This window comes from Mandrillus leucophaeus, unplaced genomic scaffold (genome assembly GCF_000951045.1).
Source record: "Mandrillus leucophaeus isolate KB7577 unplaced genomic scaffold, Mleu.le_1.0 Scaffold979, whole genome shotgun sequence".
Taxonomy (NCBI): domain Eukaryota; kingdom Metazoa; phylum Chordata; class Mammalia; order Primates; family Cercopithecidae; genus Mandrillus; species Mandrillus leucophaeus.
This window is the reverse complement of record NW_012110685.1, coordinates 7611-20166: the sequence shown is the minus strand read 5'-3', so window position 1 is coordinate 20166 and position 12556 is coordinate 7611. Positions and strand designations below refer to the sequence as shown.

General features: G+C 42.3%; 1 protein-coding gene across 1 annotated transcript in view; it reads right to left on the bottom strand.

Moving 5' to 3' along the window:
- Positions 1 to 9543, bottom strand: part of LOC105532641 (opioid-binding protein/cell adhesion molecule-like) — a 219360-nt gene extending 209817 nt beyond the window's left edge. The window contains exon 1 of the mRNA XM_011970826.1: positions 9421 to 9543. Within this exon, the coding sequence (XP_011826216.1) occupies positions 9421 to 9543 (123 nt within the window). The remainder of the gene's footprint in view (positions 1 to 9420) is intronic.
- Positions 9544 to 12556: the final 3013 nt, after the last annotated feature.

Here is a 12556-nt window from a genome sequence, read left to right as displayed (position 1 = left end):
AAATAATAACTGTCAAGTTGAAGAGAAGAGCTGACTGTAAAATGACTATTAGGGGTGAAAAATTAAAATGAAAAATTCTGTAGCACCAACAACTCTCTGTAAACTACCCCCGTGTGGGCATAGCTGTGAAATGGTTTCTCCTCCTGCTCAGAATGCCCTCCTCCCTGGTCTGCCCCTCAGCCTCCTCCTAGACCCAACCCTGCCTCCCAGAGCTCTTATTCTGCTCCATGACTGTAGAGAGCGCCCCTCTTTGAAGCTCCACCTAGGATTACTTAACAAACCAATCCCCCATAGTTACATAACCATATATCTCAGATTCTCTAGAACAGCCCAATTTTAAAGTAATCAATCTCGCTTTTCCTAGAAATGCACTCATTTGTTAAAACATGTGTCTTGATTAGAAGGCAGGGATATTATATCCACGCTACCACATAATCCTCCATCCTTCCCCTCACCTTGCATCCCATCAGAACTAACATTCAGTCCAAGAAGATAATTAAAGAATATCTGGTGAAATGAAATCTCATCAAGTGTAGAATGACTTGACCAGCCGTGACAGCTGTTCTTTTAGGAAGAGGCTTAGTACAGATCCATGAGTCTCTGATTCCAGCAGCTAGGTATTGGTCCTTGAAGACCTTCCTAGCACCCACCTAACTCCACCTAAACTGATCATGGATACAAACAACTCACTAATTTTTCTATTTTAAAAGTTTCTTTATACTATTTTTCTCCAAATGGAGTCAGGGTGAGGGGTACATCGGTTTGTAGGTACACACTAAAAGGAAAACTGTAAGAGGCCATGGCAGTTTGGTTGCATACTATAGTTACACTGCGGCATGTTCTTGTATCAATATTTTCCTATTGTTACTAATGCTCTTAATCATAAATATTCCATGCATTCTCTATTCCCTCCAGGCACTATGAGTCATGTCTGCTCAAAAAGACACTGTTCTCACAGGCTGCCACTCACAGCCATTGTGAGAGACAGACACTTCAGCATTCACTATGCAAGTGTTTACTGAATTCACAAACAGGAGACAGCTTCACAGAGACACACGTCGCAGCAGAGCCTCCTGCACAGATGTCAGATTTCCACAGAAGCCTCCCAGAGGCACAAAGATCTCACAATGGAGTATTTTTAGTCCTGATAATTAATATTGGAGGAGAAAGGGAGGAGAATGAAAACGTAGCTCCAGCAAAAAGGCAATTACCATCGACACCATATATTCTCACCTACAAGATGTGTTATTTCCAAGGAAATGTAAAAGAAAAACCCTCCCAAACCTATAGATTGTTATACTACACCTCCCATGAAAGACATTTAATTTTTCTCTTTTAAAATTCTAAAAATAGCTTGGTTTTGTAGGTTAATATAGGCAGCAAGTGTTCTACCAGCCTGGATTTTACAGTTACAAAAAAATCTGTTTGTTTCTGAGTCCTATAAAGCAAGAGTTTGGTTCTCTCACACATGCTGAGTAACCATGATCAGGAGTTGTCCAAGAGAGCCTTGGCAAACCTTCCTACTCCTTTGTGTGGGGTCCCCAATGCTGCATTTTAAAAGCATTTCTCCACTCCCTTAAAGTTTCAGGGAAATCAGTTTTCCCTGTGAAGACCTTGGCATTGTCTGTGGACTCATCCCTATCTCTTAAGTAAGGATGATTTGCACTACCTAAATTAAATCCTAGTCCATGAGGAGATGCAGCGTCCCTTGAGGTCCAGCAATGCAGTAAAAGGAATCGTGGAAACCACATGTGGCCAAAGTTTGCCTCTGGATCACACTGTTGTTCACTTTCCCTAAACCGACAGCTTAGTGCTCAGGTCATGGAGGGTAGTGAGTTGCATCATGAGGGTCCACCTGGTGTTTTGACTGCTTGGTCCAGTTCTCTTCTTAATGAACACCTCTGCTCTACCTGAGATCAGTGTCCTCTCCTTCTTAGGCTTCTGCGTTCTCCTCATTTCTACAAAACTTGTACAAAATTTAGTCTTTTTCTGAGAGTTTCTCTATTTCCATCCTAGTTTGCTCTTCATCTGGGTGCCTGCAAAATGTTGGTGTTCTCCAGGAATTATCCCTCTTCTTCCTAAATCTATATGTCCAGCCTAGACTGTCCAAGATTTGCACTTGTATATTCACATGTCTGCCAGTGATCTCCTACTGATCCATCATAGGAATCTCAAATTCAACACACCCAAAATGACCTTAATACCTTTTTACTTGAAGCCAGTACCTACTCCTGTGCTTGTATCTTGTGCTATAACCTCCTCGGTCACCAAAGGCGGGCCTGTATATATCTTCTGCAGCCCCTTGCTTTCATCCTCCACATTCAGTTCATCACTAGTTCAAGCAATTTCATCTCTAAAAGAGTTCTTAAATCCATACATTCTTCTGTATCTCTGCCATCGCTCCTCTTATCCAAATCCTTATCATCCCTTGCCTGGATAACTATAGCAGCTTCCTAAACTATCTCCCTGTTTCCCCGCTCTCCAATTCATCCTCCCTCTGTCAGAGGGGTCTTCCTAAAAATAATCTGAACTATATAATTGCCCAGCTTAAAAACCTTTCAGTGGTTTCTTATCATCTGGAGGATAACATCAAAAGTTATCATAGTGTATAAATGGCCCCTGCTTTTCTATCTAATCTCATGCTTGCCAAAAACTGTATTTCCTACCTGATTGTACTCCAGCAATACTAAACTACTTGAAGGTGCTCTCACATATCTTGCTTTCTAACCCTTTAATTGTATTATATCTTCCTAATTAACTCATTTACATCTTATATCCTAGATTGAGCAATGACCTTGTATCCTATAAGACCCAGCTCCCAATTCCTCCCTGATGGAGTCCCCCAGCACCTGTGATACTTTACGCTAGCTCTATCAGTGAACTTGCAAGGGGATATAATTCACAAGAAAGTCAACTCCACCAGGTCAGGGCCTTTATCTCACTCGCCGTTTCATGCTCTGTGCCTGGAATACTCGTGGGTGCTCCCCATTTGTTAGCAAATGGTTCTAAATATTTATTTGGAAAGCAAGAGCCGCAGTAAAAAGATGAGCAGGAGCTCATGTGTGCCCTCTGTTGGGCTCCAGGCCTCTGTCCTCAACAGTTAAGGAAAGCCCCTCAGAGTCATGGAGCTAGTTGAGGAGTCCTGGTTTGAGAACCAAATTACCCCCTGCTTCTTTGTGTTTATTTTCCTTAAAAAAATACAGGGAGGAATCTGTGCCTTGCTTTTGTTTTCCTCTAATTTCCCTTACATCTATTTGCCTACCCTCAACCATAACAGGCCCTTGAGCTTTTCCTAAGATTCAGCGTGGAGTTCTTCCTTCTCATTCCAGTCCCTTCTCCTGGCTCACGTCCTTCACTCCTGCAGCTGCAGCTCTCACTCCCTTGCAGAAGTTTCCAAAATCATCAGCTCCTGCTCTGATGCCCTTATGAACTTTGGGGCTTTTCCTAAGTGGAGGCCAGGCTGCTGTTCTCCTGAATATTCTACCACTAGCTCAAACAAGACTTTAAAATAAGATCTATCCTCTTCCCCCAAGCCACCTCTCCCCATGACTTTCTTGTTTTGTTTGAAGACACCAACATTCTTAATCACTCAGCCCTGAAAAATGCAGAATCGACTTTGTCATCTTCTTCTCTGCCTCCCACATTTAATCAGGAACAGCAGCCTTTTTAATTAATATGAATGTGGGCAAATTAACAAAGTTTTCAGAAATGACAAATAGTTTGGTTTAATTGATGTGCAGGGTATATTGAAGCATTGATGGCCTGTAAGATCAAAATGTAAGCATACAATCAGATGCTGTGGAGGCTTAAATCTGAGCTAAGGAACTTGGAACCCATTCAAAAGGACAGTTTGAAGGTGGTGAGTATACTTATTATAAGAAACAAGTTTTAGTAAAACTTAATCTGGCCCTGGCATGCAGAGGGTTTAGAAAGGTGGAAAGGGAGTATTTAAAGTTAAAATACTATGAATCATAGTCCAGTCACACGCCAGCTGTGTGACTTGGTGAGGCATTAAGTTTCTCTGAGCTTAAGTGTCCTCTCTAGAAAATAAATGCAATAATACTGATCACAGGAGCATTGCATGGGCTAAAGATAATGCATGCAAATGTGCCTTTAATAGTGTCAGCACATTTGCAGCATAAAATAACTTGTCGTCATGGTTTTAAGAATGACACCACAGCTGGGCACAGTGGCTCATGCCTGTAATCCCAGCACTTTGGGAGGCTGAGGCGGGTGGATCATGAGGTCAGGAGATCAAGACCATCCTGGCCAACATGGTGAAACATCATCTCTACTAAAAATACAAAAAAAAAAAAAAAAAAGTTAGTTGATCATGATGGCACACGCCTGTAGTCCCAGCTACTCGGGAGGCTGAGGCAGGAGAATAGCTTAAACCTGGGAGGTGGAGGTTGCAGTGAGCCAAGATCACGCCACTGCACTCCAGCCTGGTTACACAGAGAGAGACTCCGTGTCAAAAAAAGAAATAAATAAAAATAAATAAAAAGGACACCACTAACCAGGGGACTTCCTTCATTTTTTTGCTCCCCTGGCCCTGAGCCCCAGCTACAACTTAGTCTAGTCTCAAGGAATATTGAGATTGTTTCTAGACACACTCAGACTTCATCAACACCATAAAGAATGTCTCCTATCTTAAATTCAGACCACAACCTCCTTGAGAACACAGATTCGTCCATGTCCAATCTACATAGTATAGTAGGCACCCAACACATAGGAAGAACTCAATATGCCTTGACTGACTAAATGAACGAATACATGAACAAATGAATGAGAAGAGCAAAGTCTATGGTTTGCCAGTGACCAGCAGCTTCCTTTCAGCTCTAGTTAGGTTTCCAGCTATTTGAGCAGCAGCATATACTTCTCCAGCTCTGTGAACACTTTTGAGTTACCCTTGGCACCTGTAAGCAGATATTATCTGGTACTTGGGTCCTTTTTCTTCTTTCTGAGTGTCCTCAAGTACACTTTAAAGCTGTTCAAATTGGCAGAAGGAATTTCCTCTTGTATCTTCAAGAGAAAAGGTAATAAGAATGCTTCAGTCCTATTTACATTAAAAGTTAATGCCTTTATTTATTCATCTACTTTTATGGATCTATTGTGCCTTCCTAAATCCATCTTCAGCTCTTTGGCTTTCTCTCTGGACACAATTGCCCTTGCTTAAGCCGGATATATATAGAGAAATGAGCAATTAGCGGCCCCAGGAACTGTCTGCTGGGGAGACGCTCATCCTGTCCCACGATGGCAGCTGTCCAGAACTCCCAGACAGACTCTGACTTCCTTGACCTCTGCCCTGCTCATCTTAGACCTCCGCTGCCTGATTCCCTGCGTTGGTTAAAGCATCTCCTTTCATAGGATGCTGTCTGCGGGGTTTGCTTTGTAATTTGAGGGAAAAGGCACAGAGTCAGAGGTCTTTTCAGGAAGAGCTGACCCAGGAGGGCTGCCACCACCCCCATCTCCCACCTCCACCTTCTGTCTCTACATCAAGCAAAGCCACCCTGCAAGGACCATCACACCAGCCCCCAAGCCTCTCCCCTTTTCCCACTTCTGGGCCAATGGGACTGTGATTGCACCCAGGAGCCAATTAGGGCATGTTCCTGAAGTTAGGAGACAGAGAAAAAGAAGACAAAGATACATTAAGAACTAGAACGAAGAAAAAGTCTGCAAGTGAAATAAGAAAAAATCCCACGGACTTAGGGCTGGAATTGATAAGTAAATGAGCAGTGCCTCCCCCCACCCACCACTCACCCCAGTTCTTTTTATTATTTCTGTTAGTACTGTTAGAGCCAATTTGGAGAGACAGTATGTAGAAATTGCTTCCCAGGGGTTTCTATCTGTTAGGTTTCAGTTCCATGAGCATGTGTGACATAACTTAGAGAAAAAGGGTTATATTTTGGCTTCTGGTGGAATTTTGTTTTCAGGCAGACTTTTCAATCACATCACTAATTAAGTAAGCGAGTAAAGTTACCAGCACCAGCAAGGTGCTTGAGTCACCAGTAGGTGCCCAACAAATGATAGGGCTTGGACTAATTACTATTATAATTACAAATATTCTGTTGTTGTTGTTGTTGTTGTTGTTGTTGCTCTCACTGTTACTGTGAACAGTGGAATATCTTAAAAGTCAACTGGACCCCTTAGCTTCTTGTCATTGCTGCCAGGGAGGAGGATGCTCACTGTGCATTTGGAGCCCCCAGCCTTTTGTACAGCATCATGAGGTTGGGTGGCGTCTCTAGGGATAATCTATAACAAGACTGTAGGTTGTTTAAACACAAAGTGTGGAGGCCAGAATATTTCCTCCCGAGCTTTTGTCTCTGAAGGGCCAAACACTGCCTTGAACACATTAGGAGGAGCTCAATAACTACTGACGGGGCTACATTGAGTTGGGTCGGGTCTGTGGTTCCTGCATCCTGGTGTTCTGGAACCAGTGATAGAAGCCCACAGTGTATATTTGAATCACACAAAGAATAGAGACCTAGCCTTAAACCACCTGCTTTTCTATACTGAGGACATATCACACAGTGGTTAGGGCATGGTTCTAGAGTCAGACTTGGGTTCCAGCTTCAGCTCTGTGAGTTTATTAGCTGTGTAATTTTAGGTAATTTGTCTCATCTAAGTTTCAGTTTCCTTTTATATGAATCAATACTATTGATAGCACTACCAGAAGGGGTAAACAAAGACTTATTTGTTCTTACTCATGTGTGGGTCTCATGAAGACAGGAATTAGTTTGGTGGTTACCAGAGGCAAAGAAGAGTAGGAGGGAGGGGGGAAAAAGGGAGGTTGAGTCATAGGTACAAACATACAGTTCAGTAGAGGAAATAAGAGCAAGTGTTTGCTAGGTCAGCAGGGTGACTGTAGTATACAATAATCTATGGCATAGTTCAAAACATCTAGAAGAAAATAATTTGAATGTTCTAGAATAAAGAAGAGACAAATATTTAAGGTGATGGCTATCCCAGTTACACTGATTTGATCTTTGCAAATTATATAAATGTATTAGATCATCACATGTACCCCAAAATATGTGCATCTGTTTATATATAAATAAAAATAAGATAAACAAATTATTGGAAGGGTTCAATAAACCAATGTATATAAGACATAAACCACAGTTCTCGCAGAAAGCACATGCTCAAGTGAATTCTATATGCTTGACTGCTGTAAGCCATTATGGATCCCTGTATACTTCTAGTCAGCAGCCAGCTCCTTGCATCTTCAGATCCGCACTCTGCTCAAGACACAATACTATGTCTCCGCTTTATCATTCTGACCAGTCCAGGGAAGAGCGACTGCTATTTTTATTTCTTTCTAACACTAGAGGCTGTTCAAACCCTGCCAGCGCAGCGTGTTTTCTTGATTTTAATTAAGTAAGGCTTTACGGTACTTGCTTCAGTAAAGCCCAAGTAATAGAGAGGAGGTTAGCTGGTTGAACCCAGACTCCAGGGTGTCAGTCCCAGCTTTGCTGAAGATGCTGGGCAATCTAGCTTGGCATCTTGTTGTGGAAGAGAATTAATAAAAAATGATGATGTCGCTCTTTGCAAATATGACCTGCAGCAGGAATAATCAATGGTAATAATATAGGACTGGAGCCTCTGGGGAGTAAACTAACCTTTGCCAATGGGCATCCTCCAGGAAACCAGTCCCTCCTGGGCCTTCCAAAGGGCTGCCTGGCGTTCAGTACATACACAGGTATTCCAGATAAATGTGTGCAATTACTCCTTTGCTCACCAGAGAATCTGATCACCACATCATCCTTGCTTCCTCCTGCTCCACTGTGTACCTCCAGTGTGTCGTGAATTCCAATATGTCTGAGATATTTTTCTTTCTTGTCATTGCCCCCACTTTGACCTTGGTCCAAGCCCTTAGTTCCTTTCTGAAATAGTACAACAGGCTTCCAGCTGGCTGATCTGCTTCCCGTCTCACTATGATGCAGGCCTTCTTTCATACTAGTGTGAGAGTGACTTTTTAAATACACCAAGAACTGACCCATCACTTCTTTAATTCGTGTTTCTCATAAGCTTCTAGGCATATGCAGAATCAATGCCAAACCCTTCTGTGCGTGGCATGCAAGGGAAAGGGGTCTCAAAAGGAACTGACATGTAGGTCTGCCTATTCTGCCAGGAATTCACCCCAATGACATAACGACATAAGTTTTATTATTATTCTCATATCCAGTTTAAAGAAAATGAGAATCAGACCATTTTGGTACCTTGTCAAAAGTCTTAGTGTGAATGCTGGACCTCATAGGGTCCAACTTCCAAGACCGTGTTCTTTCCACCAGGCCTCACTGCCTCATTCACAAGCTACTCCTGGCAGGTTCCAGTTAACATTTCCAGCCACAGTTGTTTCTCTGCCTACCCTCGTGCTCTGCTTGGAGGAGCCACACCAAACAACCCACATTTACCCACAGCATGCAAATATTCAGGCTGCAAGCCTTTGCACAGAGTTGCTGTATGTTTAGCACACCGTTCCCACCGCGCTTCCTCTTCCTCTGTGGCTCAATCCCTGCTCTTCCTTTAAAGAGCCAGTTGAAATGCCACCCATCCAGGAAAGCTTCCTCATTCCTTGGGCAAAGTGCATTGTTCCTTCCTTTGTGTTACTTTAAAATAGCCATCACCCTTCCATTCATATACCTCTGTGTTAATGCTGCATTATCGTTGCATGTGTTTACATATCACCTCCCCACCTCTCTTCAATGCCTGGGAGCTGTCTGATCCATATCTGTATCTCTAGTGCCTGGCACAGTATAGGGAGCATGGAAGGTGCTGACATCTACTTTCGTGAATGAGAATAAATGAAAAATAAAATATCAATCCCAGAAATTACTCTTTTCCTTGCACTGACATTTGTCTGTCTCTCTGGTAACCATCACACACACAAACACTTTTTCTCCTTGTAAATTCAGGTTACGTTGAGTTAACATTTTTCAAATAAATTTAGCAAGGAAAGAAAATGCTAAATCAGCTCTGTGTAAATCAAGCAACCATGCTTGTGCATGAGAATCAATTACTCTATATCCAGTTTTATAAAATAACATTCCTACTGGCACCTGGCTAATTTATAAGCTAGCTTAGGAACACCCATGGCTGCATCTCCAGCCCCTCCTCTCCATAATATAACAAGAGTGCTTACATCTAGGGGGATTACTCAGCTGTTTCTTGAGGTTAGTTAGGAAACTCTGCCAAAACGGTGGAGAAGTCACAAACTTCTATAATATAAATATCTGGCTGTAAATCTCTTGCCAGTTACTTTTAACTAAAGTGTTCCCCAAATGAAGTGATCTATGACCCTGCAGCAGCACACATCTAAGCTTCCCATCCTCGTTGATGTCATCATGTATAACAAAGCACACTACGAGGAAGGGGCTGAAACCATGGCAAAGTGCAGGTATTTGTATCGCACTGTCTCACGGGATAGGTGGCTACCAGAGAGCACGGAGGGAAAATGAACTCGGTGAGAGCAGCTTTTGCAATAGCTGCCGCTGAAGACTGGCGCTTGGAACCCGGGGAGCGGGCGGGGGAGGCTGGCTCCATGGTCTTTGTCATTACTTGCAGTCAAAGAAACCACATCATTATTTCTGAAGGAGACTCTGGCCAGACATTTCATTTGAAAACTGTCATTTTACAAATGTTTAATTACTTCTCAAATGCAAAGGATGACTGCAAATTTGTGATCTGTCGTGTAAGAAGCTATCAACCTCAACCTCCTTGAGTCACTGGAAAGAAAAACATTTTCCATAGACAATTAAAGTGGTTTGATCACTTTGTATTCAAAATGATTGTTCTGTCTTCCCTATGGCTTTGTTCTCTGATCTCATCTATACCTCAGGGGAGAGCTCCCAGTTCAAGCCCCATGGGGAGCAATGGCTTCTCTGTCTTCCCGCTATGCTCATTCCAGGGACTCGGGATTTACTTTAGTTCTAGCTGCACGGCTAAGAAATCACCTGAAAATTAACTTCTGATTTTAATTAGGAGAACTCCATGACATTTCTCTGGGATTCTTTGAAGACCTAACTCGTTTGGTTTCCACGTACAAAGTTTGAAGCTGGCCTGGTTTTTAACGGGGGTGGTTGCCGTTTCTAACGATGTCGTATGTTCATTTTGACAGATATAAATGAGTAACTTGATCCCTGATTTAGATACAGAGAGGACACAAAAATGAGTAAGGAGAAATCTTTGCGTGCTGCAGCTCCGCTGGTCTCTATACCTGGAAAGCACCCCCAGCAGGGCCCATTTCCCTAACCCCAGTCCACTGTGGTTCAGTTCCAATCCCCACTTCTCCACACAGCTTCCCGTGACACCTGTAACGAAAAATAATCCCACCCTTCCTCCCTTAGATTTCCCATTGCTTTTTATCTGGAAAATTCTCATAACATGGATATTTAATAACCATGTTATATAGTTATTGCTTTTTTCTTTTCTCCTCAGGTAGACTTTAAGTTATTTGAGGACAAGGTTTTTATCTTATGAATTTTGTATTTCTCCAGAGACTAACATATTACAGTGGATGTGTGTGAGAAGAAAGGGGGAGGAATACAATTTGAAGCAGAAAAATGATGTCAGTATTAGGAGATGGAAACCAGGGCTCGACAAATTCCAATGAGAGAAAGTCAGTAATTTAATTGGAGGCAGCAGTAATAACTCAAGGCTGGAGTAACAGCTGTTCTAATCTGCCCAGGACCGAAGGGTTTTTCAGGATGGGAAAAAATAGGACAGTCCCAGGCAAACCTTGATGAGGTGGTCATCCCACTCAAGGCCAAGACTCATTAACAGTAGCGACAGGAGGAGATGTTCCACAGGAGAAACAGCCTGCCACAGCCAGAGAAGGGTTCTGACCTTGGTGTTTGATTATATACACTGCCACAGAATGGTATAATAATTTCCTTCAAGTTTTTCTATAACTATTAAGGCATGGTAACCAGGTTTTTAATGTTTGCTGAAGGTGAGATAAGAAATGATTTGGACTGATTTATATTTCATCAAGAAGAATGTAGGTTGGATCTCAGGAAGAGCTTTCTCACATTAAGTTACCTAGAAGAAAAAACAAGTGTTGTCCACATCCAAAACCTTTTTCCCTTGGAACAAAACAGCTCTGGAGGCATTAACTTTTTACATTAATTTATTGTGTACGTAATAATGAACATGCACTTACGAAGCATTAGTTTGTAATATAAATAACTTATAGATATTAAAATTAATACAGCTTTCAATTTTGTAGACTAACTGGCAAAATGAGCCAATTCTAGCTCACATTATTTTTCTCAAGCTTTACATGAATAGCAGACTGTGAGACCTGTTTTATCTTGAGCATCTCCTCAACGTGCTGATTCAGTCATATTCCATTCATCAGAACTAGGAAGGTGTGGGAAGGGAAAATATCACAGAGGCTGGAAGCTGGGAGTTGATAGCAGGGCAAGGACAGAAGACAAATGCTAGCATGATAAAATGGGTCAAACTGGGAATAAGTGGTCACAGCCTAAGGAGAAGCTTGAGATGCCAAAGCAGGTTAACCAGAAACAAATGATCCCCTGTAGGGCTGAGGGGCTATAGGAAATCAGGTTGGGATGAAGCTGAGAGAAGTGCCTCACTCACAGCCAGAACAAACGTGTGAGCACAGGGCCTAGTGCAGCCTTGGTAGGTGGTTGGGCTCTGCAGTCCAGTCTCCTAGTTTCTGCTATTCTGTTTGTGGGAAATTCTGCCCCAGAGAGCCATAAATGCTCCATAAGTGGCTTCTCATCAGATTCAAGGCACAGCCTCAATTCATTCTAGACAACCAATCAGAGGATGGTTAGAGGAAATCTGTGACTAAGCAATACATTTAGAAACGTATTCCTGGACGATGTCACATTCCCTTAACTGTGATTTAAAATTAGATAGGGGCAGAACGGATGAAAAGAAACTGGAAAAAAAATAATCTCTTCATCTTGCAGAGGAAGTGGCATGGGATGAGCTGCTGGCAGGGATGTCACCCTTTCTGCTCACCCAGGCCTCCTGGAGAGCCTCCCAAGACTAGGCCGATGGCCATTATCCTGGAGAAAAGCAGAGCATTGTAATCCTGTTCTCTCTAACAAAAAAGCTACATCTTGGGTAAACCTTTGCCGGTGTACAACAGGATACATGCCCTTTTACAAAAAGAGGAGCTCATTGTTCAGGAATCTAAATCAGGACATCCTCCCTGAGCTTTAAATCAATTCAAGAAAACCTCAAAGACAGCTATATTTTCAGTCTGTTGCAAGAACTGCATAAACTCTAAACATGCATACGGAACAAAACAAAGCCAGCTAATTGATTTTATATATCTAAGCATTCACCTTTAGGAGAATTCCATGGGGTTCCTGTCTGCCAAACCACTGGAACTGTCCCAAGAAACACTTCAAAGAAAACCAAGGAAAAAGATATTGGAATCCCAGTTGTTCTTCCCTGTTCCTTGTACGAAGAATCTTAGGGGTAACTACAAATGCTGAAAGATGAAATAATATAATGGCCTTTTAGCAGGATGGAGAGGGGCAGCACGTAACACCTTGCATTGAATTTAGAGAACAGACAT